The 27,188-nt window shown below is 40.6% G+C and overlaps 1 protein-coding gene and 1 long non-coding RNA gene across 4 annotated transcripts in view; one reads left to right on the top strand and one right to left on the bottom strand.

Moving 5' to 3' along the window:
• The window catches only part of pde8a (phosphodiesterase 8A), a 44,808-nt gene extending 33,759 nt beyond the window's left edge, over positions 1 to 11,049 (bottom strand). Inside the window, exons 1-2 of one of the 2 annotated variants that reach the window (XM_030048699.1) lie at positions 10,902 to 11,049; positions 9,482 to 10,603 (exon numbers count right to left, since the gene is read on the bottom strand). In XM_030048699.1, coding sequence (XP_029904559.1) covers positions 9,482 to 9,634 — 153 coding nt within the window. In that variant the 5' untranslated portion in view covers positions 9,635 to 10,603; positions 10,902 to 11,049. Of the gene's footprint in view, positions 1 to 9,481; positions 10,683 to 10,901 lie in introns of those variants that run through there. The other variant, XM_030048700.1, reaches the window with a different exon arrangement.
• Positions 11,050 to 11,099: 50 nt separating this feature from the next.
• On the top strand, positions 11,100 to 18,988 carry LOC115357282 (uncharacterized). 2 transcript variants are annotated; one of them, XR_003928086.1, is made up of 5 exons: positions 11,100 to 11,226; positions 11,346 to 11,440; positions 14,316 to 14,446; positions 18,117 to 18,214; positions 18,316 to 18,988. It is a non-coding gene; the product is annotated as an uncharacterized LOC115357282 (long non-coding RNA). The 2 variants fall into 2 exon arrangements; XR_003928085.1 differs by having other exon boundaries at positions 18,164 to 18,214; positions 18,316 to 18,983.
• Positions 18,989 to 27,188: the final 8,200 nt, after the last annotated feature.

The raw sequence follows: 27,188 nt of genomic DNA, 5'->3' as shown, positions 1-27,188 counted from the left end.
GACATGCTCTTAACAAAAAAAAAAAAAAAAAAAAAAAAAAAAAAAAAGAAGGAGAAGAAGAAGATTGTTCGGATACTGAAAAAATTAGCCGTGAAATGCTTATTAGGTTTACAATTTACTCCTAAATCTAGCCCTGGGAATTGTATTTCAACATACTGTACTGTACGCAGCATTTCTTCAGCGTGTTCTAGCTGCGTGGACAGTGGTGTGACGGAGCGTGAAAACGGCCAAAGTACTCCAGTAACCAGAGGCTGTTAACATGGCTGTTAACTAAATTAACATTCTGTGTTGTGCATGGTTACAGCAGCCCTCGATCGGCACATAAGGCTCTCTCACGGGGGAGAATAAATACGCCTATGGACAAGAGGAGTATGAATCTCACATGAACTCTTCCTCTGGTTGAACAGTGATTATGTGTTGTGTACATGGTGTACATTTCAAAAACCACTTTAAAGTCAACTGTGGGATTACGACCTTGGGAGAGCTTAGCGCACTGACGGTGGCTGTGGCACATTCCAGCAGTCAGCAGACAAAATAAAAATTCTGTAGAACTACACGCCTAGCGGGCCTTTGACACGGGACTGTTTTCTATAAGCGTCTCACACAACAAGAGCAAGTTCCCATCCACTTTGCCACTCTCTCTTGTCATGAAACAGTGCACTCTGTGCCCTGTCGGTCCAGGTGCATGGCGCTGGAAGCCACATTCAAAGCACATGTCTCTGCAGCAGAACGCCGTGACCCCTGCTGATGTTCGAGTGTGAGCCTAAAATATTGTAGTGATGCAGTCATAGGGGACCTTACTAATATTTCTTTTTTTTTTTTTTTTTTTTTTTGCGCATGTACACGTGACATCACAAACAAACACTTTCCAAAACACACCATACTTTTTAGATTTTTTAATATTTACTTGATTTTTTTTTTCTTTTATTATTATTACTTCAAAACATACAGCGGTGGCACCTAACTGAAAATTTTCTGTTGCTTTGTCTAACATTTGGGTCAATGTTTAAAAGACTTTTTTTTAAAACTCAGTGAATAAAACATTTTTTTCTCTTTATGGACTTTCTGCTGTGCATTCTGCTATAGCGGTGTCTTTGCATGGAAAACATTCCCAAGTTACACAGACGGGAATAGTGCATTCATGTGCTATTGGATACATGAGAAAAACAAATGTCCTGTTTCACAGCCATGATAACTATGACAGGGGGCTTTTCAGACAGAGATGCATCTGATCTGACAAACTTTGATGTCCATTTGCAATGTGACGCCACTTTGTTTTTCGTGGTAGAGCACGGGCTGAAAGAACTTGAAGATCGTTCAACTTTTGAGGCCAAGCAGCGCAGACAACACAATGGACAGCCAATCAGTGACGCCCTCTGATGACACGCTGGCCAGCTGCTACCTGCCAACTTTTTAGTCATGGAAAGTCGCAGCTCATCTCTCGCCTACCGATTGTCTTCTGGATTTGATTTTACGACCAAATAGCACGACAGACTTTTTTAGTGCTGAACCTTGGTGCTTCCCATCTGTATGTGAATACACTAGAAGACACAAGCGACTTTGATAGAAGAAAGCCCTGGCACGATGTTCATGGTATACATTATCTATTTCAAGAAAGTTTCAAGCCTCTGCATTTTCATGGTACTGAAATAAATTGCCATCTCAAATCAGGGGAAAATGCATTCGAACGTCTGAACCAGTATGGAAGGTACTGGAAAATGGTTGGAGCTCTACAATGCTTTAAACACACCGGGCCCACTCACACCTACATTCTTGGGAGCTTCTGAAACAGAACAGAGAGCATAGCCACAAAGTAAACACTTGCAGTGCCTTGCTTTGGAAGAATACCATTTCCATAATCTTATGAAACTATCACATGCTGACCTTATGATACTAAGTTCTTAACCTTGAGGGGGGATAGAACAAGCTTTGAATGTGTATTTGTTAAGACTATTTCCAAAACAATGGGAGGGTCTGTTTCAAAAGTACATGCACCTTAGCTGATACAACATAAGTGAACAAACTCTTGGAGCTAAAGAGACTGACTGAGCTCGGTCCACACCCAAGGTGACAAAGCTGTTTATTATATTATCCTAATTTGATTTCGACTCAAGACCGTCATTAATTTAGTCATTACAGGAGTAATGTAGCAACATATGATCTCATACCAATTCAGTTGTGGTAACAATATTTTGCTGTCAGTCACACCATTCCCCATCCCTAATTAAATACAATCAAACGTGAGGAGGGATGCAAAATTGCCACAATAAAAATGATCAGGAGTGGCTACAGGAGAAAACAATATATTTTGGGGGATGATTACTTATTGCTTTGATGGCAAGAGATTGTTCACAAGACATATAATGTCTCACATATAGTTGTATTCAAGACAAGACAAACTACCATGTACCTACAATGTTTTATACAGTGTGTGTGCTCAATGTCATATTTATTCAGCTGAATTTCCCTGATTATATATATTTTGTTGGACAACAATACATTTCGCTTAGTCAGACTTTACATAAGGTTCAATAAATAGATATTTGTTAATTAATTTTACTTCAGATGAATTGCTTAGGAGATAATTAAGCCATTTCCTGCTTGCAAAGTAAGATATTGCAAGATTGTAAGATATTACTGCAAGAGACAGGTGTCAAGGATATTAAGAGCTAATAAGCGTCACTCTTGTCATAAAGCAGACTTGAGGAATGCCACAGTCTGGAGTTGATCAATAGCAAGGAACTGTAACTTTTAGAGAATAAATCTCCAACATCATATCTCAGAAAAAAAATTTGCACTGGCCCTGTATTAATTTCCTACTGTTTTGTGTCTATTTCCCTGCTGTTAATGCAACTTGGGTGCGTGTCTCACATAACAAGAGCATGCTGTGCACACAAATTAATACCTCATAACCAAGAAATACATTTTTCCCCCCACAGGAGGACCACTGCCTGGCTCTAGGGCTGGGCGATAGGGCCAAAAAACAAAGCTCAATCTCAATTTTTTTCTAACTTTTCACAATTCACGTTTTTTTTCCTTGTTTTTCCACTAACTACTACTACTACTATGTGATGGGAATCTTTGCTGGCATGATCATGTGTGTGGTGATTCACGCATGTGCTTCTGGGCGTGCAGGTTCTCTGCAGATAGGGGTTGGGGCTCGTTGTACAGAGCGCTCAGCGGGTGTGTTTCTCCACGTTCTAACATATGCAGTCAAAAATCTCAAATTTATAATTCTGCCATTTTGTTGCATCAATTTAAAACATAAATTCAAATCAATCAATTTAATCGATTTGTCTCCCAGCCCTACCAGGCTCTGTACTAAGCACTGGGCGGTGTGATATGAAATCAAAGCAAAGGATTGCACATGGAGACACCTTTGAGATGTTAAATATAAAACTGAAATCCAAGCCTGTTCTGCTAAGTGGTCCTTAATTTCAGTGTAATTCCATACATAATCATTAAAAACAACTGCGTCTGTTCTATACTTCACTAACAAGGATTGTAATGAGTAGGAAATGGTTTAAACACCAGCAGTGGCCCTATCACCAAAATGGCCTATTTGTATCTTTTCATTCTGTCACTGCCTATTAGAGCCATTCAGACAACACAACAACACTAATTAGACAAATAACAAACAAGTCATCTTTTTGTTTGGATACAGGTTTATCATCAACTATACAGTATGAAGAGGGTAAAACTCTTTTGACAACTTCTACTGCTGCCTTTATACAAAAGTCATGTGAGGTGATGAGCTCTAGCACTGCCAATGCATCAATAAGTAGACTATGGGTGCTTTATCGGCCCCATTTTGCATCCTCTCCACAAGGCCTCCAGTTCATGTGCCAGCACAGATAAAGAGCCAAGCATGACATGGCAAAAAAAAATTGCCCTCTCACTGCCACTGGAGATACCCCTGACAGAAAGGGAAACACAGTCACATGTACAGCTAAAGTGATATTGGTATGCTGTATTCAAGGAGCCTGAGTGTCCTTTTTTTAATTCAGTGAATGGTCACGTTAACACAGCAACTCCTTCGTTATCTAGTAGTGATGGAAAACTGTGCCAATGTTTACATACACGTGCCATTTGAGCCGACATGTATATGCAAAGTGCCTTAGAGTATGACACAACTTGGCCCCAGCTGAACTCCTGACCCTGGCAGAGTGACAGGGGTTAGTGCCATGCTGTAGCCATGGAACAATAAAGGCCCGCTGTGTGTACACGACATCCTAGATGGACATAGATAAGCACAGTCCATCACTTGATCCTATCAGCAGCTCTAAAGACAAAGACAACAGCACGAACATTGAAGTCAACTGAGCGTTAGCATTTCTACTGGCGCACAGAGGGAGACTGCTCCTATTGTAAATTATATACAACATTGTAATCATACTGACAGTGGTCAATAAGACAGAAATGCGTTGAACGAGCACTAAGTATATCGCCAACTAAGTTTCTCCTTTGTGTTCTGCCCTTATCGCTGTGTGAGTCTCAATACGGCCCTCACCAGTGCTGCAGAACCAATCCTGCTCATTTGTTGGTGAAGCTGTCAGTCATCACCTCCGATGCCGAAGAGATGTCAGAATCAGAGGTAAGTTACTCGTAACGAGATAAACTTTTATGCTTCACAGCTCCGTAACAACAAATGTGCTGTTGTCAGTCACCGCCGTTCGTGAAGCTCCTCTTCTTCTGCAGTCAAAGGTCATTCACACCGACATGAGCGCATGAACGCGGCGGCGGGACCCTTGTCATTGACACTGCCGTGATAAAAGTAGCTCAAAGTAGCTCATTCTAAAAAGTACAAGGACTTTGAATGTTCATCTGATGTGAGACTTACATTATGTAAAAGGAACACTTCACCCAAAACACAAAATAAAGATATTGTCCCACTTACACTTAGTGCAATCTATTCATACCCAAGGAGTATGAATTAGGGGCAGACAGATGCAGTTTGCAGGTGTTCCTAGGCAGGAAAAAAAGTTCCCCAAAAAAACTTCTCGCCCCTGAGGGCTGTGGATTAAGCCGGGCATGTGCGTCATTGTTATTTAGAAAGAGCTGCTGCTTCTGCTGAGTTTTCACATGTAGTTTTTAACCGTTTGAGCTAGATAAATGAATACCCATCCAGCCCAGTTGAATTGGAAACCTGGCCAAATCACACAGAAACAATTTGGATGATAAAATGCACAAGGGGTATGAGAAAAAATATTTTTTTGTATTTTGGGTTAAAGGAAGATGGCTTCTGTGTGATTTGGCAAAGTTTCCAACACAAGAGAAACCTTGCCAAATCCCATATTAACTCTCCGGATGACAGATAACGCTAGGGGTAAGTGAAAAAAAAAAGTTTTTTGTTTCATGGGTCGAAGGAGGATAGTTTGTGTGAGATTTGTTAAGGATTCCATTGTAATGGAAACGTCGCCAAATCACACAAATCTATGATGACATATCACACTAGGAGTAGGTGAAAAAATATCTTTTTTTGTGTTTTGGGTTAAAGGAAGATTCAACCGTAAAGCACATTAACACTTATGTCCATAGGTCCATTTTAGCTTGCGGGTGTGTTGCTGTTTTGTTGTTTTCTGGTTGATTTCCTTACAGCATAGATTCCTGTTGGCGTGCCAGAGTTATGACAGCATTCTGCAGAGGTAGAATCTCGAGAGATTTTTGGGGGGATGGAGGGGAAGAGAAGGACAGAAGGATACACAAATTTCGGTTGCCCTTGTTGTGTTTTGTTGTGTTGTCGCCCTGACCTCTCAAACAAAATATGCAGCCACAGAGGTCACCGCTCGAGTTTACGCCTTTTCAGCCACCGACGCAATGGAGGATCTTGGGAAATGTTTTTTTTTTCCAGTTTCTGAAAAACAAAATTCTGTCTCTTCCCTTTATCTTATTAAATTGTTAGACTGTGATTTTTTGCATTGGCTGAACTAATTATAATCTGTATATATAGTTCCATCTGCCTAAGCCTCCAAAACTATGAGGGCTGAAACTTCCTTTAACCATTTACTTTAAAATTTAAAACAAAAAGTAAATATATATTCCTCCTACATGTGAATGTTTTTATAATCTAAAAATCACTTTGAGCTCCTTTAACTTAGCACTATCTGAGCGCAATGGCTACGAAAAAAAACTGTAAATGAAACAAGACAAGAGGAGAAGCATGGAAACAGAGAAAGTGTGATAGTGAAAGAAAGAGAGCGAGAAAGACAGAGAGAAAGAACAAGCCAATATCAGTCTCCCTCCTCTCAGCCAGCAGAAAAAGCACAGTGGATTAATTCATCACCATGCTAAGCCTTTGCCTTCCTCTGGAATAAATTACCCAATGGCTCTCAACTTAGACTAAACACACACAATCTCTACTCCACTGGCCAGAGAGGGCTCGAAAGAGCACACACCAGAAACGAGAGGGACAGAAAACTGACAACTGGAAAGAGGCTGTCCAGGTCCCAGATGTAGCACTATACACTCTTTAAAATGGATGGGAAGAAAGTGTGCATCAATTTGAGATGCTCATCTCTGGCTCAGAAACGTTAAAAGTTTTGCGTTGCGTGCTCCTAAATGTGCGGTTAAGTGCTTTGCTTCAGAGATCGGCCTTGTGCGCCTCGTCACTTCTGGGGATAGAAGAGTTTAATGGGGAAAGTCTGAGGTGTGAGTGAGTGACTCCACCACAGATGTTGAGGTACACAGAGACAAGCAGGAAGGTTTGCTCTCTGCATCATAACTGCCCTTTCCCCTTCATGCTAAGAGGTTATGGGTCAAATTTAGTGTAGATTTGCCATCCTGGGGAGAACTACTTGATTTGCTTTAGTGGGGGCATCAGACTGTGAAAGTCAAGGCCAGATAAATGGTGTTGAGTTTGGCTGAGGTCTTGCTCTGTCTGTTTGCCCCTGCACACAGCAAAAAATGCCCACTATCACAAGACCTTGTACTTGAGCCTTATCATTGCCAGAGCAGCCCAGATGGTAACGTACCCTTGACAAAACCTCCCATCCTGCTCCCAAACTTGTATTCAATCTTTCTCACACTCGCCGCCCGCACATGCTCCCTTTCTCTCTCTCTCTCTCTCTCTCTCTCTCTCTCTCTGTATGAAAAATCTAGGAAACGGCACAAACTCCACTTCACTGAATTGTGTTTAAAAAAATGTGTACTTTGATTTAGCGAGTGAGAGCTGTGCACAGATGTGGATGATTATTATCTCTTTAAGTGCGGCGTGTGCACGTCCCCTCAGTGTGCCGCAGAATCACGGCCACACTGGGATGGGCACAAACACATGCACACAGAGACAAAAAAATAAAAACACCTGTAATTGGACACACCAGCAATTAGAGATAATGTTTCCTTATGGTGACACTTGCTGAGGTATGGTACATCACTGCCACTGTCCTCATTGTGGGAACACTGATATCGCTGAAAAAAAAAAAAAAAAAAAAAAAAAAAAAACTCTATTCCCAAACATCTTCTGGAAGAAAATGCAGGACATGGTGCTTTTTGTAATGGCATTGCAATGCAAAGATCTGATAAAACCAGAGTGGTGAACACTAACACACTCCCGGAGCAATCAGTGACCAACGCTGATCTCCTATAAGCAGAACATTTCAGGAGAGCTACAACAAGCAACGGTGACATGCACCTCGAGCAATCTGGTGGTGACACACATTCAGTTTTTTTCTGATAATTGTTACATCTCCACTTCCGCTGTAAGGTGTAGATCACAGTAACATTTAACGTGGCTGCTCATTGGCTGTGACTACAGGGAATGTTGATGATGACACCTTACAGAACAAGGTTTAACCGTCTCTGGCTGAAGGAGATTTGTATGCCATTAGTCTAACTCAATCAGGGGACTAATTCAATCAGAGGCACGGCGGTGGTCTTGACATGGGGGCATCTGTCACACTGACTTCTCACTGGATCCTGTGGTGACATTTGGCCACAAAACTCAGCTTGACAGAGGTACTCAAATAGCCTGCGGTGTGTCAAACAAATGCACACATACTCATGAAAAAGTACACCACCGCACATAGCCACTTGCGCGCTGATCTCATAAGATCGCAAATTTACATACAGTTGTGTATATCTACATGTCGCCACATGTGCACAAAGTACATCGTTTTTGTCACTATTCGTCATTCAGGGGGAAAAAATGGGTCTGAACTCAACATTTGCTTAACATAGCTGCTGAGATTTGTGGGTAATACTTTGCAAAGGGAATGAGGCTGTTTGCCAACACCACATGGAAACAGGGATCTTCTTAGTTTGTCACAAAAAGCACATCCTCCTCACCACCAAGCGCACGCCTCGGCCTGTCGCTGACTTCTGACACACCTCTGACCTGCTGCACTTCTTGTCACATGAGCTACAGCATGACATAGAATTACTAACAATAATAATAATCATAACAATTATAAGAACAACAATAATACTGAAAGAGACAAGTCTTAATGAGAAACAAGTCTTTTTTTAGCTCTTGTTTACACAGAGTGCATTTCATTACGCCACTGTTAATCACTTATGGTCCAACACACAAATGGGACTGTTCTTTTTGACATGATGTAACATACTGATGAGGACCTAATTGTGATTATGTCACTAAATCAATATCACATCTACTGCTCCATTCAGGCGTTTTCACTGCATTGACAGACAATGTGACTAGTGTGACTAAATTCAATCAAAACCTGAAACAGCAATTCTGGGCTTTGAGAAAAGGGGGCAACTCACTGAAAAACTAAAAAGCAACAGAGCGATGCTGCTGAAGCCACTGTGGCCACTTTAACAGAACTAGATTTAATTAATCATACGAGTGGATGTGTAGAGCTTTGATGATGGTTGCGGTCTACAACTCTAGCAGCCGGATTATACATATCACCTCAAATACCTCAGAGCTGATAAAAAAATATATAATATGTACTACATCCTGACTGTTTTGCTGGGCCCATAAACTCTTGAATCCTATGGAGAAAACAATACCTGATGTTAAAGTGGAGGCCTGCGACCCTGCGACCTTCCACTGTGTGTGTGTGTGTGTGTCTGTCACATTATGGCCTAGAAAAAGTATATGCCCAGATTTCTATATGAACTGCACCTGTGGAATTCAATACTCTTTACTTTTACCTCTCTTTACTTTTACTTGTTTTTCTCCCCCCTGAGGGTAGTATGATAATTTTCCTATAATATTCCAACTGTACTTTTTGGGGTGATATTTCTACAGTATCCTCCTAAAATTGATTATGGGATTATTAGATTTCTTTCGATTATGGGGGTTATTAGATTTCTTTTCTGTAATGGAACACAGGCCGTTTGCTGAAAAACTTGAATTAAATAGTATGTGTGGTTTTTAACTCTGTGAAAGAAAACACACACACACACACACAAACTCTCTCTCTCTCTCTCTCTCTCACACACACACACACACATGCACAAACACACACAGATTTCTTTCTCTGGGCTGTGTAAATGTAATGAATGTAGGTTCCCTCACCTTGCAACTCAGGGGTTTTATGGGTAGTCCCGAGGCAGGATTTCCTTGATGCTGAGTGGTATTAGTCTGCTGGGGTGAGTGGGAATCCTCGGACTCTTTTCCACTGTGGTAGACCACCCTATCAGAGATATGAATACTTGAAGCACAGCCCATGCTTCAACCCACTTCAGCCTTTTTTCTTTTGCGCAAGTGCTTTACTTAGAGGCTACCCAAGTGTCATTCGCTGTCTCCTTGTGTTTGGAAGGTCCAATCTTCTTTCTAAACTACTTCATTTTTTTTTTTTTTTTGTATTAATCTAGGCTATATATTAAGTAGGCCAATACAAAGCGGGGATCTCCAATTGCTCTAAAACAAAGCATGAATAATATATCTATCTTTCTATCCCCCACCCCCCGACCAGGAAGCTGATTTCCTCCCTCTGTTTTTCACATGAAGTTAATTGGATAGATCTTTTAATCACAGCAGCTGTCTTATCCTCGAAAACTTGGATTCCGTTATTCTTCAACTGGGCTGTTCAGATCCCCATGGACGATTTATCCCTCACTCTGGCTCCTCTTCTCGCCTTCTTCGTACCACATCATCATTTTCTCATTTTTTTTCAACTTCACTGTTATCAAGTAGGCCCTAGAACACCAGTCCCCCCGCCGGCTCAAGCAATAGTTTTATCCATTTTTTGTGTCCGTGGATTCATTTGTTGTCGTCCTCCCCACCCTAGAGCCATCAAAAAATATATATGTAATCTTTTTTTCTCTCCTTTAACAATCTGGCTACCCCACTTCAATTCAAGGCATGGGCCACAAACCGGTTCTCACGACACTTTGCTCCAGTCCTGAGCCGTTCATCATCAACAGGCTGAAATATTCACACTGCAGAGTATTATTCTGGCCAGTCGCTCCGATGTCAAGTCTCCCGCTTGCAACATAATGTCATGTAGTCCGACCAAACGCTCCATTTATCAGCCCAAATTCACCAATTTAGGCAACGGAGAAATCTTGAGGATGGCTTGCAATCTCCATTCAGACATCCGCTGCCCGATTGAAGATGATCCGCCTGATAGAGAGACACAAACCCCGGCTACAATGTAGGCTTCTACACTGTCAGGATCCACGATTTTCTCTCATTCTGGAGGAAAAAAAAAGATGTAGAGGCTGTCAATTTGTAACAGCCTATGTGGAGGTACCACCTCTGGAGAATGCAATCGCTTGTGTGTGTGTGTATGTGTGTGAGGGAGAGAGAGAGAGAGAGGGAGAGAGAGAAAAAATAAAAAATTATATATATATATATATATATAAATATATATATATACACACAGACACACACACACACATATATATATATATATATATTAAAAAAAAAGACCGCTCCGCGTCCACAAGTTTCGGGTATGAAAGAGGGGAAGGCAGAATGATTCAAGGTTTACCAGCGAAGCGATAAGGCAGAAACGAGCTACATAATGCTGATTTTTTTTTTTTTGTTTGTCTTTTCCCTGCCTTTTCTAGCGTTTGCCCTTCCAATTCTTCAGCACTGCTTGACAGCGGCACATCCAATAAAAGCACCCGCAAGGATTGACCTACAGCCTTTACTGACGTTAATGCAAATGAGCTCAAGCCGGCTAATCAGCGTCGTGCTCGGCGCTGCTGGGTGGTCCCCTGCTTTCCGTGGGAACTTTGAAAACAGGAAAGAGACCGCAGAGAGCTGCACGGACCGAGCAGCACATTTTGTGCAAATGCCACCGAGCAAACCGGGTAAAGACTTAAAGGAGCACTAAGTCAGTTTTTTACCATCACATAGAGCATAAAACTGCGGTAGTGTGCGTGAAGGGAGGTGTTAATAAACTTATTCCAATTGTGATTTTCCTCCCCAGGTGCTTATATTTTTGGATTTCAATGCTGACATCCATCAGTGCTGTTTTGGAACAATAACAACCCCCCGCCCTGCCGTTTTCAGCTGCCCACAGTTGTAAGTCACTTTGTCCTCAAGCTGAAAAGACAGATGACTTTCATTATATCTTGCATCATGTTGCAAACATATTTATTAGATGCTTCTCCTCGCTTTAATTAGATTAGCTGATTCATACTTTTAATTTAGCATTCCCGGCATGAAGCGGCCATGGTCCCTGTGCTGCCAGGCACAGTTTTAGTTGAGGTTAAAGTGGTTTGAAGAACTTGTTCCATCAATAAGGACAAATAATTATGTATTTCCAAATAGGGCTGACCAGATAGTAATTGAAGCACAGTCTCTGGGACACAATCCACTTTATTGCAGCATTTTGAGGGGCATGACCTGCATGGTCCTCCCACATATTAAAAGGATAGTACATCCACTGAAAAATGTGATATTATTTCACTTCCCTCCTAGCTGTTATGTAGGACAGTAGTGGTGCTATCTTCCTCTCATTGTTACTGATTGCTGGATACTGGCTGGATGCTCACTGTTAGCCTCCTGCCATTGAGATTCCCCCCAGCTAACATACTTAAAATAACTGTCTTGATCCACTTAAAGAGGACTGAACATCATTTTATAAATGTCATTTTCCAAAACTTAAATGCACACAGTCTGCAATGAGCAGCTGTAAGCTGTATAGCCTACAAATGATAGTTTTGCTCAGGTTACTGTTTATAACTGTATTTTCCTATTAGCAACATCCAGAAAGGCCCGGTAACTTTTGCGCCTCCTGTAGCCCTCCACACCAGTTAGACACCACAGAGACAGAGGTAAATTTACTGACTTTGCTATTGTTTGTTTTCTAGACTGAACACATGTATGCATGTTGAAGGACAAAAAATAAGAAATTTCGCTGGAGTCCTGTAAGATAGCTGGCAAGTACTGTTGTGGCTCCCCTCTGCTGCCCTCTGTAGCACACGTTTCATCTAGCTTTCAGGCAAGGACGTGGACACGAGTCACGTGACTTTGATCGACTTGGACTCGAGTGACAAAGTTGACTTTAGAACCAAACCAAGAAAGACTTACAATTTGACTTTGACTTTAACACCAGTGAGACCTGACTTCACCTTGACTTTGAGTCTTGAGTCCGACTTGGACAGACTTGGCAATCTATCTTCCCAAAAGCAAAGAATAAAAATTATGCAACTAACCCATGATTACAGCTCCCTTTGTGTTGTAAGGAAAGCTAAGGAAGTTAACCTCGTCTTCTCATAGGAAAACATGACTTTACTTGACATCAGCAAATCAGCTCTTCATATCCCAGATCCACACTGACCCACAGCCAGTCAGCTGGTAGCATAAATCTCATCAAACCAATCAACAATCAGCCATGTGTAATGTTAGGTATCTGTTATTGATGAATAGCCAGTAGTAGCTTATCAATGTTTCCATATATACACAGGGACAGAGGTATTCATGTGTGCATGCGTGGTGTGTGTGCACTGTAAGAGAGAGAAAGAAGGCGAACGTCGGCTGTGAGAGGAGCAAATGAGGAAAAAATAAATACTTGCACAAGGAGGAGGCCCTGCCACTAAAAGCAGGGTTGCTTTGTCAGTTCAGCACTGGGCTAACTGGCCATGTGCAGAAATTTGCATATACAGGGCAGACAGAGGTAAAAATCAATTATTAAATTAACTTTGGTAAAGAGCGCATTATGACTTAATTGGGACTTAAAACTCAAAGTTTAGGACTTGGGACTTGACTTGAGACTCGCCTGCCTTGACTTGTACTCATGTCTCACCATGCCTCCTCAGACTGTCACACAGGTGTAACTGGAGACCATGTCAAACCAACCAAATGTTTTTAAATCCAGTACAAAATAGTAAGTGACCACAGCATGCAAACAAAACCAAACAAAAACAAAATCAATTCTACACATTTGCCTCTATGTTACTAAAATCAGCCTATAAATGATATCCCAGACGTTTGGTTTACTGTGCTGCCTAACTTGTTGTGTGGACATACACATGTTCCACAACTTCCTGTTATCCAGGTACTCAGTTTCCTGATTAAAACATTTAATTCACACAATGCAAACAAATAGCAAATTTATTTCCATGAAAATTTTGTATATTACAACTGTCCTGTTATGAATCCAAATGCAGTTCTGGGTAAGATATGCCCACAAGGGTAAAGTTAGGGTTAGGTTTGGGTGAAGGGTTTTCCGCTGATCACGATAAGGCTTGCAAATGGGCTATAAGTAGCTCCTCCTGTGCAGTAAGTTTATACTAAGACAAAAGCCATAGTTAGTGACTGAGTTAGTGACTGCTATAGGACTAAACAGTCACAATGTATACATGCTCTCTAAAAAAAAATGATTAGGATCAGATTTAGCTGCTTTTTGGATATGGGGAAGTTTTTTTGAAAAGGTCATGCTGTGAAAAAATGCTGTTAGATTATGAGAAATTTTTGTCTAATATTCTGTTTTATTTGGTGCATGTACACTACAGCCTACTGTTAGCGTGACATGTTGCCCCGCGGGCAGGCAGGGTATAGGATAGCCATGCAAGTCCGTCCATATGTCCATCCGTCCATCTGTCTGTTCAACACTTTGCTCCAAGGCAACAAATCGAAATCTACAGATTGCCATGAGAGTTGGTAAGCAAATCCATTTGGTGACCTCATGACCTGTTCTATAACGCTACCTCCAGGCCAAAATGTCAACTTTGCACACAAGATATTACCAAATGGGAATTTCCCAGTTTGGGATCAATAAAGTGTATCTATCTATCTATCTATCTATTTATCTATCAAATGTAAGTCTTGCAGAAAAAAAGTTTTGTTCTTATTGATGGCTTCAGCTTGGGGACACTGTCAGTAGTTGCTGGAATGTGTACTTTCTGAAGCTTAAAGGTTATTTATTTATTGGCATTTCTGCTTTATTTGACAGGCACAGTAGAGAGGGACAGGAATGGCAGGGGAGAGAGAGAGAGGAGATGCAGCAAATGGCTTGAGCTCAGATTCGAACCTTGGACGCTGCGATCAGGACTTGGCCTTAAGAAGTGGTGCGCGCTCTACCAGGTGAGCTACTAGGGCGCGTTGTTTATGAGGCATGAAGAAGGGATCCTTGTAGAAAATACTAGGGGGATTGATGGCGACCCACCCTGCAGGTCATCAGTCCATCGAGTTTCAAGTGTATTGTTGCTGCGTGCTTCAATGTGACGGTCTCAAAGCCATATTGTTTATGACACCATATCAGTTCATGCTCACAGTGGGAATTGCAGGCCATGCTATACTTGTCACAAACCTGTCCAGGTACAGTGATGGAGGACACAAATTAAGCTGCAGACTTGCTAAAAGTATGGCAAAATTTGAAGAGATCCATTATCTAGAGGGATCCAAAAATAATAGTCTGTCAGTCAAAAACTAATAGTCCGGCCTGGGTGTCTGTTTCTGGCTCTGTAGTTGAGTCAGCGCCAGATATGGAGGTGTCAACCGCATTGTGTGTTTCCTCCATGGGGCCACAACGCCCAGCACTGGTCGTGAAGCTCACATCCAAGTCATCCTGAGACACGAGTGAAGGCCCCGGTCTTGGATCATCTGCGTTCCAAATGAGTGGCTTACTCACCTCATCCTCATGCTGCATAGACAGTGAGCCCAGCCTCCTGAGGTTGATCACATGACTTTCTTTATAGGGTCTAAAAAATAGCTAGAGGTGGTGATGGCCATCATCATTGTCATCTGAAACATTAATCAAGGCCAAAAAGACACTGAATGCAAAACAATCACTTGTGTGGAACTGGAAGAGGCATGGAGAAAGTTGGTTCAAGTGAAGAAGCTTTTCACTATGGGGGGGAAAAAAAAAAAAAAAAAAACAGGATCATAAGTGTTTGAGCCAAGTGTTGTATATTTGTTATCATATATTTCTTATGCCATATACTTACTTTTTCAGCAGCGGTTTTCATCTTAAATTGAAGATTCATTTGCTTGCATTATAAGGTGGTCTTTAGTATTTATGTTAATCAGAGACAAATGCATTTACCTTGAAAGAGTGAAGTTTGGTATGGTGTTGACAAATGTTATCGTGTGTTCAGAACAGCCCTCCGTAATATCTCATGACTGAGTGCTGTTGCTTTAAGAGAGTGAACGAGCTTTCAGGCATTGCATTAGCGATGGGCAAAGCAGTTCTTTTCAGTGTACTGAATCATTAGAATCAGTTCATTAAGAAGATTTGTTCACAACATTCGTTCTCAGATTGCGCAGTCCCACTCACTGAACTGCAACACAGACGAATACTCAGCTCAGCTCACTAACTGGCGAAGTGAAAGCAGCCGTTGGTGAAGGATAAGCCAGTGAGCTCAGAATTTATTTGGATAAAGATACTGTCTGCAAACTGAAAGCTAGTATAACAAAAGGCCTAGCCTATTATGTACAACATGAATATTTTCAAAAGACCTAATTATTAAATGAGAGAGAGAGAGGGAGAGGGGTGGGCTTGAGTGACTTGGCCACTGTGTGTCACTCAGGGCTCATGTTCACTGTGTACGTTCAGTGAGCCAATCACTGAACACACACAGTGATCGGCTCACTCAGTGATTGGTTCATGCACCGCTCCCTCACACTGAAAGGATTTGATACACATCTCAGGCTTAGCCACCCGTTTTATCATAATGCAGATTTCATCATGCATTATGCAACTACCAGTAAACCCATAAACTACGAAAGGTGGTGAGTTTTTTATTAATTCAGGGATTGTCAAACATGACCCAGTTCGTTTTAAATTTATTTGAAATCTCAAGTGCACTGGTGCAGCAATTTTTTTATGCACTTGATGATACAATCTCAGAGCACAGAAATGTTAAATGTTAGTCTGTGCATATAATATCAATCTAGATAATGCCACATATCTGGACTGCGGTACAGGACCAATGGTGTCGAATCACTGCAGCTAAATGTTAGCGACTTGAATCAGCTGTGTGTTTGCTGTTTTGAAAACAAACCGGCCCTCAACTGATCTAAGTAATGAGCGGATCATTTCAGTTCAGTTCATTCACCCAAAAGATTTGTTCTTTTTGATCAAATTTTCGATTAGTGTTGTGTTGTTTGCAAACGACATCAGTTGGGCCCAGTTCAGACTGCCAAGCCAAATCCGTTTTTTGGCATATATAACCAGATTGACTTTAGAAAGTTTTGGCAAAAAAAAAAGAGATATTTTTGCAAATCAAATCCAAGCCACATTTGGAGGTGGTCTGAAATGTGATTCCATCTGGATTTCTACGCATGTGTCTCAGTCTGGCCGCTCTAGCCGCACAAATAGGATTTCAAATGCTCTTTTGCGTCACTTGCTGCGCGACGCACAACCACAACATCAAATCCAGAGTGATGGAAGTGCATCAGAGCAGCTGAACTGTATCCACGTTGCTACTAATCCACTGCTAACCGCGTCACCGGCGTACGTAGTTACTCACGCCTCGAGTTTTTTTATGAGCCAATTAGTTTCTCCAGACATTTTTCCAGCTCCTTTCCTTCTGTTTCATCTGCAGTTGTGTCAAATGCTATGTGTTTTTCCTCCTGGATTATCTCTCTCCATGTTTGGCTTTGTTTTTCCATTTCCTCCTTTTTTGGTCTATCAGTGTTATTCAGAGTGTCTTGTTTCTGCTGCTAAGTCAGTGGTGTCTCTGTTTCTCTCTCCTGTGCCTGATATCTGTCTCTCTCTCTCTCTCTCTCTCCATACCGACTCACTTGTGGTTTTCGTCCATCAGATTATGTTCAGCTGAGCCCTCCTCCAGGTACTGGTTTTTATTTAGACAAGCATCGTTCACCGCTCCAAGTCCACATTCACCTTTCTCAAGAAACTGAAAGGTGTCTCATCCTTTGGCCAGCTTGCTCTCAAGTTTTACATCTTCTGCAGGGAGCACTGTGGTTCGCTCTTCCACCAAATCCTCATGTTTGTTGGCATCAGTAGCAGCGTCTGACCTCGCACACCCGTTTGCTGTCTTGTGAACACAACAAGCATCATCTGAATTGTGTCATTGGAGATGTCATGAGAAAACAGAGTGTTACATCTGCTGGACGTCTGTTGATCTATGCGTCCTACCTTCTGCGTTGCGGCAGCTCATTAGAGTTAAGTCAGCCCTGAACACTAAAATCGCCTGGGTCGTAGGGATGTGCAGAAAGGACGCTACTTGTACTTGTATCTGTATTTGTTGTGACAGCAAAGTTATTTATGCACATAAAAATGGAAATAGGTGTGGCTTGATTTTAAATGGGTGGGACTCTGAAAACCTCCGAAACAAACAACAAAACATTTTTTGGGGATAGGATATTCATGCATTAGCTGGAGCCTAATTGTTCTTTAATCAACTAATTAAGTACTCTTATTGTGGTTTATGGCTTTAATAAACATGCATAGCCATAAAACATGACAGGGAAAATCACTGTATACTTGCATATTCAGTTCCTAATCCACACTCACCACTAAACTAAACTCAGAACTATTATATGCTTTGCCTATATGAATTTATATGCGCTAACTGGGCGAGGCTGGACAAGATCTAATAAAATAAAGACCAAACGCAACAAGTTAAAGTGCTCCACTACTACAAAACTAGTAGCGGAGCAATCAACAGAATAGCAACCTGAGGAGCAAGGGCCAGGAGAATGATATTAAGTACATATGGTTATTATCTGGTCATCTTGGGTGCAAAATAAGGTAAGAAAATGGATTTTGTTCTATGGATTTTAATTTCAGAGTGACAATAGTCTGACAAGTTTGATAATCTCGCTAATTGATCACAGCATCAGAGTCAAGATTTCCCGGCTCAAGAGGCTACAGTAGCTATTTTGAGTGTGAGTATTATGTTTTCTGTACAAACGTTAACTGTTCACTGTATGAACTTACTCACTCATACACACTGATGTAATGATCATTTCTCTCTTTTCTTTTGTAGACCCGGTGCTCTTCTCAGCAGCATTCACTCCGCTCCGTCACTGCACTGCTTTTGGTGAGGGGTATTTCATAACACGATGACAGCCTTCTCTCTATATCACACTATGCTATTTTGATGTAAACCTGTCATAAAAAATATGTTATCATACAACTAAACTGCATTCTCAGTTCCATTTTGAGGGAAAAACATTTTGTTGCAGATTACCCGAGTTTATTACCGTGTTAAGCTTTTTAGGTATTGTTACATTGCGTTACAAAGTCAGACAGTTTTGTTGAAGCAAGACAAACCTAACCTTTCCATAATATAACCTAAAGTTTCCCTGAACCTAACCTTAACAAACCATAACCGAGTGGTTTTGGTGCCTAAACCTAACCATGTGACACTGACACGCTCCGAGGGCCTGGTGCATCTCATTTAAGAACGGAGTTTAGTTGTATGGGACCCAGCTATGTTCATTAGAAACATATTTGTGATACATCAGAAACAAATGTAATTCATGACAAAATACGTTTCCCTTAAGAGGTTATTCAGTCAAGTGCAATGAATTTTCTGAACTATCACAGAGTGTACTAAGTTTGTATTGGTGGAAATGTTCACTTACTTACCGTCTCACTGTTATAGGAGACTGATTCTTGAGAATTTGGATGAATCATGTCCCACTAAGAAAAATGCTATTTCTGCTGGAAATTTACAGCATTTTAATGAATAAAAAGAATCAAGGGCATAATCAGGGGGTCCTTTGCACATTTGTAAGGTTTTTTCATAGGTTTATTTTTAATTTGTATTAATTTAATGATTATATGGTGGCCCATGCCCTGCAAAACCAGTTGTCCTCGGACAGGAGATAATCATTTCAACTTGATTAAAACAACAAAAAGTAATAATTTCATTGAATAATATCTTTACCACATGAAAGAGTACATCATAGTATGTATTAAAAACTACAAACGATGGGTTCTGAACAATATTTACTATTATTTTGTGGTTGCTCAAAATGTGTCCCAGATATTCGTCACCACCGTCAGATATTTATTTAAAAAATAATAATAAAAAAACTACAAGGTCAATTACATTCCTGAGGAGCCCTTTTCAAACCTTCAGCTCTACTGCATGCTTCAAGACCACTCAGGCTCCTGGAAGTTTGCTATTTTCTCTTAAATCTCTTCATATTTTTGGACACTGCTACTGTCACAACCATAAATTGTCAACACCGTCACTTCTGTATAAAAAATATTAAATTAGATTATGAAATAAATGTATACTTTTTAAGAAGAGGTCTGATGCAGGTAGCAACAGGGCAAAAACAAGCTGGCTAATGTGAACAACTCATGCTTATCATGTGAAAGAGTAGGTTTTTGTCACCACCGTCAGACATCACCACCGTCAGGTTTTCTGTCTGACGGTGATGACTGAAGTCTGACAAAATGCTTATAACAGCGCTCAGGACTGTTATTTTTTGAACCAAATAGTTAAATAAAGTTGTTAAGCAAGAAGCCATTGACTTGAGTGGTATAAATTTTGGAAATGTATGTTGGTATGAGGTGACTGTCACCACCGTCAGAGGCAGTTATATTTGTTTTAAATTAATATGCTTACAATATGCTTCTTTGGTGCTGTTGAGTTATTAAAGTAATAGTCTCTTTAATACAAAAATATGTTTTTCAAATTTTAAAAAATTCATTACGGTGACGGTGTTGACAAAAACAAAGTAGCCTAATAACTGGAAAAACCTATTTTATGAAAAAAATGCAAAATGAGGAGGTTGCACTGGTACATTGCTGAACAGCCAAGACCTTGGCCTATAAGGATATACCTTCAGATTTTGTAATTTAACACACTTTTTTTTTTTTCAAAATTAAAACCTGTTTTATCCAAATTCCCAAGAATCAGTGAGGACTAAACAAGGTGCAATCAGTGATTCTTCTGTGACAATTAAACAATTAAACAGCCTCAAAAGTGCTTCCTTGCAAAATTACATTGTTTTTTAAAGGGTCTCTTAAACAGTGTTGTTTGAATCCACGTGAATAGATGACCGGGTAACTTCTGCCTATAGGCCTATATCAGATACATAATGTAATATGGAAATAGGTCTGTGGACACCACTGAAAAAATATCTACCATTTGAAAGACACTGACACCTGCTTTCAATATTACTGATAGTACAATGCTAAAACAAATGATGATACGACTATCATGATAGTAGTTATTGGACAACTGACATGTGCAAACAAGATCGCGATCGTTATCCATTACAGCTGTTAACGGTTATGGATAACTATCAAGCTGACATTATGTAAACACAAAATCAGTCACATGCATAACTGGAGAAATGATCTGTCTTCACACAAACACAACACAAAACTCCACCATGTCTACTCATTATACTTAAAATATCCTAGTTTACAAATGTAATCAACCACTCTCAGATGTTGTGGTCAAGAGCTGAGGACTTTCAAAAATGACATTAAAATGGACAGCACCAGTTGACTGGATGTGGCTGTCATCGCACAGGTCACGTTTTTTTTGTTTGTTTTTTTTTCCTCATGTTGAAACACAAACTGCAGCACTGAGAACCAGTAACAGAGGAATCTCACCATCTGAAACACCTTGCAGTCCTCACACTCTCTCACACTCAGCTTTAACTACAGTATGCTAACATCTTCAACTCTGGGATGGCTGAGGCTGTATTGCAGTTTTAAAACTAATACTGGTATCATATGAAACTCTGTGGCCTAAGGAATCCACTGGGACCAAGCATGTCATGTTGGTCAGCAAGGAGGCTAAACAATTCTCCAAATCTGGCTACATTTTGGCGAGGGGAAAATGACATAGCCATTTTCAAAGGGGTCCCTTGACCTTTGACCTCAAGATGTCTGAACTAAAATGGGTTCCATGGGCACCCAAAGGTCTCCTCTTTGCAGATATGCCCACTTTATGCTAATCCCATGCAGTTTGGTGTAAAAACCATGCAGTACAAATGTGTTATTTTTGAAATAGTGCATTATTGCATACTGGGGCCTAAACCTAAATCTCCTCCTGAAGTTCCCCTGTCCCTGTCTGAAATAGGTCTAATGAAATGGGGATGGAAGAGGCAGACTATTCAGTTTCAAAGAGGAGGGCATCCCACTTTGTTGTGATGTGGGAGAGAACGATGAATCCCACTCAGTTCTCAAAAGAATAGAACTTAGAAATACATCAGGTGCACAGGACAGCTCCTTTTCTCCATTATAACCTCAATTACAAGAGGATTTCGCTCCATTGTTTATGTTTTTTGTGTACATCTCAAAACATCACATTTAAGACAGGCATTTAAAAAGTGTTCCATTAATTCTATGGATAATTAGTCTATAGGTTAATTAGTCTCATGGTTCACCATCCCATTTGAAACTGTATAGTCTGCCTTTAATTAATTTTCATCTTTTGAAAATAAAGGCTTTATTTTTATTACATAATCAAACAACTAACAGTTTGAGCTCCACTGTTCTAAAATGCAAAAAACAAATCCTCTCAGAACTTGTTTCTTAAAGGGGCATTGAGCAATCTATCAATCTAACAATCTAATAAGTAAAAAGTAATGTCCAGCAGGGGGCACCAAAACAAAATGAAAGCAAATGAATAATAACTGTCCAGTCCTCACATGTCCTCCCTCTATCCTCTGATGAGGCATGACCAGAAGACACTCTATGTATGTGACTGAAATGTGCTGAGATAATGAGTGTCTTTGTTCTTTGTGTCTTTGTTCAGTGTAAAAGTTTATATGATGATATATAAAGTATTTGTTACTTTATGTGGTTATAAAGATGAAACTGAATTTAAACCTGACAGAAAACATCGCAAGAGACAGCGGTGTAAACAAGACAGTGTACCAGCTGACAGCCAGTTTATCACACCAGGGTTCATGTCAGTGTGTTTGGTACGCTCCAGATTCTAAACAAGTCAGTGGCTCAAGGTCTCGGAGGCCCTCCAGACAAAACAGCCAAAACTGCGCTCCTCTGTAAAGCAACAACATTGCGGTGCCATGTGTTGTCTACACACACTGTGATCAGTGCACAGTCCCTGAGCATGATCCTGGGCAGAGCTGCTATTCAGTCCACCACGGGCAAGTTGCAGGACCTCTGCACAACGTATAAGGCTGATGCAGGCAGCCTTATTGATGTGAATGAACCCTGTTTGGAGCCTCTCTGCTCTGAGTCAGCAACACACTGGTGAATCAATGCCTGGGCTCATTCAGTGAAGTCCAGTGCATCAAACATGATAATAAGCTGTATTTCTACGGCACTTTTCAAAACCAAAGTTACAAAGTACCTCACAGCAAGGTGCACATACATAATTAAACATAATTACAAGGTAAAATTAAAAAAAAAAAAAAAAAAAGAACTGTTAAAAAGACCCAAAGAACTGACAAATAAATAAAACAAAGTATAAAGATGCATAGAAAAAAGATATATAGAAAAATTGTTATTCTAACAACGTGGATCTCCTTGTTCATCAGAGCCCGGTTTCAGGCGATGATGTCAGTGGGAAACTTTGAATCCTCTAATCCAGGGGTGGGCAGTCATGTGTCATGGGGGGCCGAGAGGCTGCAGGTTTTCTTTCCAACCAAAAACTCCACCAGGTGATTTCACTGATTACCTCACCTTCAAGCAGAGGGCAGGGACTAATCAGTGAAATCAGCTGGTGTGGTTTTTGGTTGGAAAGAAAACCTGCAGCCTCTCAGCCCTCCATGGCACATGATTGCCCACCCCTGCTCTAATCAGAAGAAGGAAAAAAAAATGCGAAACTCAGCAGTTTATTGTGAGTCATGCAGGTGTATAAAATGATAGTGAGGTGTCCATAGTGCTGATGATGCTTTCTCAGCATTTGCAATTTTTAAACACAAAATTTTGAACTGTTTATCTTAACAGTTGATAGAAAAACACACACGTTAAGACTCCCTTTATAGAGCACCATGAGTCTATATTTAGGCTACAGTATCAAGTATCAGTTTTAATATGCTGGTCATTCCATCATACATAAAACTTACATGCATTTCAGGTAGATGAGGTGAGATAAACACTATTTTAATTTATGGTTATAGAAGAAGAAACTGATTAAACAAGAAAATACATACAAACAGAACATGAACTTACAATTGTGCAAATTGGTTTTAGTATAATAGTAAAAAAAAAAAAAACATCATTACATGTACAGAAAGCATACATTTGCATGACTACAGTAATTATGGCATCAAGTAGCACTGGGACAGTGATTTTAAGCCTTCTCACCACTAGCTGCTGTAGATCAGTGGTTTTAAATCCTGGTCTTTGGGACACTGAGACCCACTGGGTTTCTATCCAATCAGGGAGATAATTGCATTCACCTTGCATCCCAGGTCTTAATCAGTCACTGTGGATAGCCAGAATGAAAACCAGCAGGGCTCTGGGTGTCAGTGACCAGGACTGAGAGCGAGTGCTGGAAAAACAGCAGTTCTAATCAAGATAATTGATGCAAGACGGGAATATCCAGCTTCTTTATACACAGAATACACTCGAAGATTTAAGAAGTTCACACTGCGATTAAAAAGCATGATGGTTGGCTGTGGAGAGGCCATGGAAACTTTGTATTTTTATTTTGTGTGCACAAAATCCCAAATCATGCCCATAAAATCCTAATTTGTGTGCATGGTTTACAGCAGCATCTGTGTAGTTGGGGTTCTGTGAGGTGTATGAAATCTACTGTCATCAGTATACTGATTTGGATTAAGTTGTCGAATTCCATGTAAACCAACTGCAAGACAATGGCAGATTGCATGACTATGCATGGATGTACACAGAGTTTACAGGAGGGCATCTGAATTTTGAATGTGTTACGAATTATAATTATTAATTAATTAATTATCAATCATCTTCACCTATTCTAGTCACCTAGTTCGATGAATAAATAATTATAATAAGCTCTTGTGAATTTTTGGGCAACCTGGGGCAGCACAAATTATGTAAAAAGTGGGTACAATTAAATAAATTTTAGCAAAGCAAAATAAATATATTGTGCCCACAAATTAGGTTTTTGTGACCTTGATGTAATATTTTATGGGCATGATCTAGTACATGGTGTGCATGAAAAAAAATCTGTGGCCTTTCTGAGGCTCCGCTGACATTGTTCTGAATAGTTTGCTCTGTTCATGTCTCATATAAAACGTTAGTGCCCCCACCAGGTGTCAGGATTATGAGTTTGTCTGTTGCTAACTAGCTCATATTATATATATCAGATTGTACATTTTAAACTTGATGTTTTGAGACCTGTAACAAGGACAACTGATGCACACATTGGGCCAAAAACACCAGTTTTACAGTAGAGATATAGTGGGATTTTCCATGCCTGTCCCATTGACTTCAATAGTAGTGGCACCAAAGTTTGGCACCAAGTTTGAAATGCTGTTGCTATGTCATATTGTCTCTTCTTTCTTTATACATCCCTTGGCCATACCAAGGAAACAATGGACAATTTCATCTTATTCTCATGTGGCCAGATTACTATGCAAGCTGCAATATGACATGAATGCCAACCTCTCCTGATAAACTGTATGTGTGTGTTTTGTATGAATGTCCAGTGCCCATTCCAGAAATGAGCGTTTGCATCCACTCTGGCTGACTGGACGGAAGTACACATAATTGCGCCTATCAAACACGCCCACAGCCCAGAGGAGCTGCAGAGGCTGACTACCATTTTTCTGCAGACACCCAGATCCCAATCAGTTTTCCAGTTTGAGGGCAGTTGTTGAGGCAGCTGCAGCCTTGTGCTTATTAGCCAGCTGCACAAATATGCAGTCCATCTGCGTTAGATACAAAAGCAAAATAAAGCTACAGCTCAACATTTTGTAGAGGACATCAGTCCCCTCAGGTAAACTTATCCCTGCCACAAGACATATTATCACCTTAGCTCTGGAGTACAATTCTGAACTGTGATTTATCAGCACAGGAGGCAGGCCCCTGACAGCAACCACCCTATGGGGTTTGGCCCAAGCCACCGTGAGAAAGGGGGGGAGCAGTTAAATGAGCAAGATTCCTGTGATAAATGTCAAAGCTAGATGGTCAAGCCAACCTTACCCAGGATGCCAGACGCAGTGGTAAGTCATCTTCTCCTGTTTGAGTCACCTATTTCAATGGATTTCAGCTGTTTTGGTCCCATCCATGTCATAGGCTGCCACTGTGAGAAACATCAGGCCCAGAAAGAGGCACATCAAGGTCTGAAGAAATTCACTGACACTGAGGAGTTTCTGAATTACTGTCACCTGATCCTGTCACCACTTCTTTCCTTGAGTAGTTTAGTACAAGTCAGAGCTCCTTGTCTGCTGAAGATTTAAGATTCAAGGTCATGGCTGTCCACCTTTGGTTACACTTCATAAGACAATATTTGGCTTCAAATTGATTTGCATTTTACATTTTAAGCATTTACTTGTCAGGCTTATCCTGAGCTGTTGCAACAGCAGTAAAAAAAAAAAATTCAATTCCTATATCTCCAAAAATTACAAGGAATCAAAACTAAAGGGTGCAAAGAGTCCCATAGCCAAAGACAGATCATGTAATAACAAAGTGTAAGAAAAAGAAATAAAAACACAGCTGAGAAGAGAGGTTTTTGTTAGAGTGCAAATGTGAGTAGAAAGGCCGAGTAGAAAGGGAAGACAGCAAGGGGAGGTTTTTCTTAGGTTTTTCTTTCTTGGTTTAGAATAATCAATAGAAAGCCCTCTTTGCTGGAAGAGTAAGGTCATTCCACCTTCACGGAGTGAGGATGGAGAAGACTGGCCAGAGCTACGACTGAACCAAAGAGTGAGGGGACCCCGGTGGCCAGTAGCAGCAGAATGCCAGGATGAGTTAGGGGAAGTTGATGACAAAGGGGGCTGGGTGAGTGGAAGGGGCTGGAGAGGGTTGGAGGTTTGATGGATCTTGTAGAGTGCAGGCCTGCAGGATCAGCTGGTCGCTGCCATGTGGCTCTTCTATGTCAGCTGGCGGTCTAGAGTCACTCTGAAGTTTTTGGCAATCTAGGCAGAAATCTCTGTGGCCTCGTAGGTAGTGATGTAGGAAGGTCTTGCAGAGGGCAGAATTTTGTTGGGAAAAAGAGCTGCACAGTCTTGTTGAGACTGAGCCGGTGGGCAGACGTCCCCCTGGAGGTGTCGCTGATGCAAGCAGAGATGTGCACGTCAACCTGAATGTTAGAGAGCGGGGGGAAAAAGTAAATCGAATAAGTGCTTGGCCAGCTCAACAAAGTCATGACCTGCCTGTGGCGATGAACATTGCCAGATCAAGTACTGGGTGGTTCCACTGAAATGTGACACAAAAACAGCTATCTGTGCTGACTGACATGAGAAATGCATGAAGCGTGTGTGCGCAAAGTTACCTGTGCCATTTTTATCCCTATTATCAATAATGATGAAAGTGAAAAACTGAATGCATCCTTTTGTCAATAAACCCTGAGCTGACAGTTTCTACCAAAAACTTTATTTATTGTGAATTGTATGTATTGTGAAATATATTGAGAAGATATGCTGATTTCTTTTTGAAATGTTCACATTAGCATCTTTAGACTTTTACTGTACTCTAATGGCTAATATATGATAACACTCTGTAATATATGTGCTGTCATGTACTCTTTTAGTTCATATTTTTCCTCTTTATTCTCACTAAAACTGCCCTCTCTCTAATAAATAAAGGATTCTGCATGCAGGTCCAGTCCCATGAAAATGTCATATTATGTAGTCCAGACAGTTTTTGTGTTTGTGTATGCATACATGGATGTCATCATGTGAGCACTTTTACATGTATGTGAGGTGTTACTGTGTGGGTGTGTGTCTGTTTGCATGAGTTAATTTTTTAAAATTTTGTCAGAATAGTGAAAAA

This window comes from Myripristis murdjan, chromosome 3 (assembly GCF_902150065.1).
Source record: "Myripristis murdjan chromosome 3, fMyrMur1.1, whole genome shotgun sequence".
Taxonomy (NCBI): Eukaryota; Metazoa; Chordata; class Actinopteri; order Holocentriformes; family Holocentridae; genus Myripristis; species Myripristis murdjan.
This window is presented reverse-complemented; position numbering and strand designations above follow the sequence as displayed.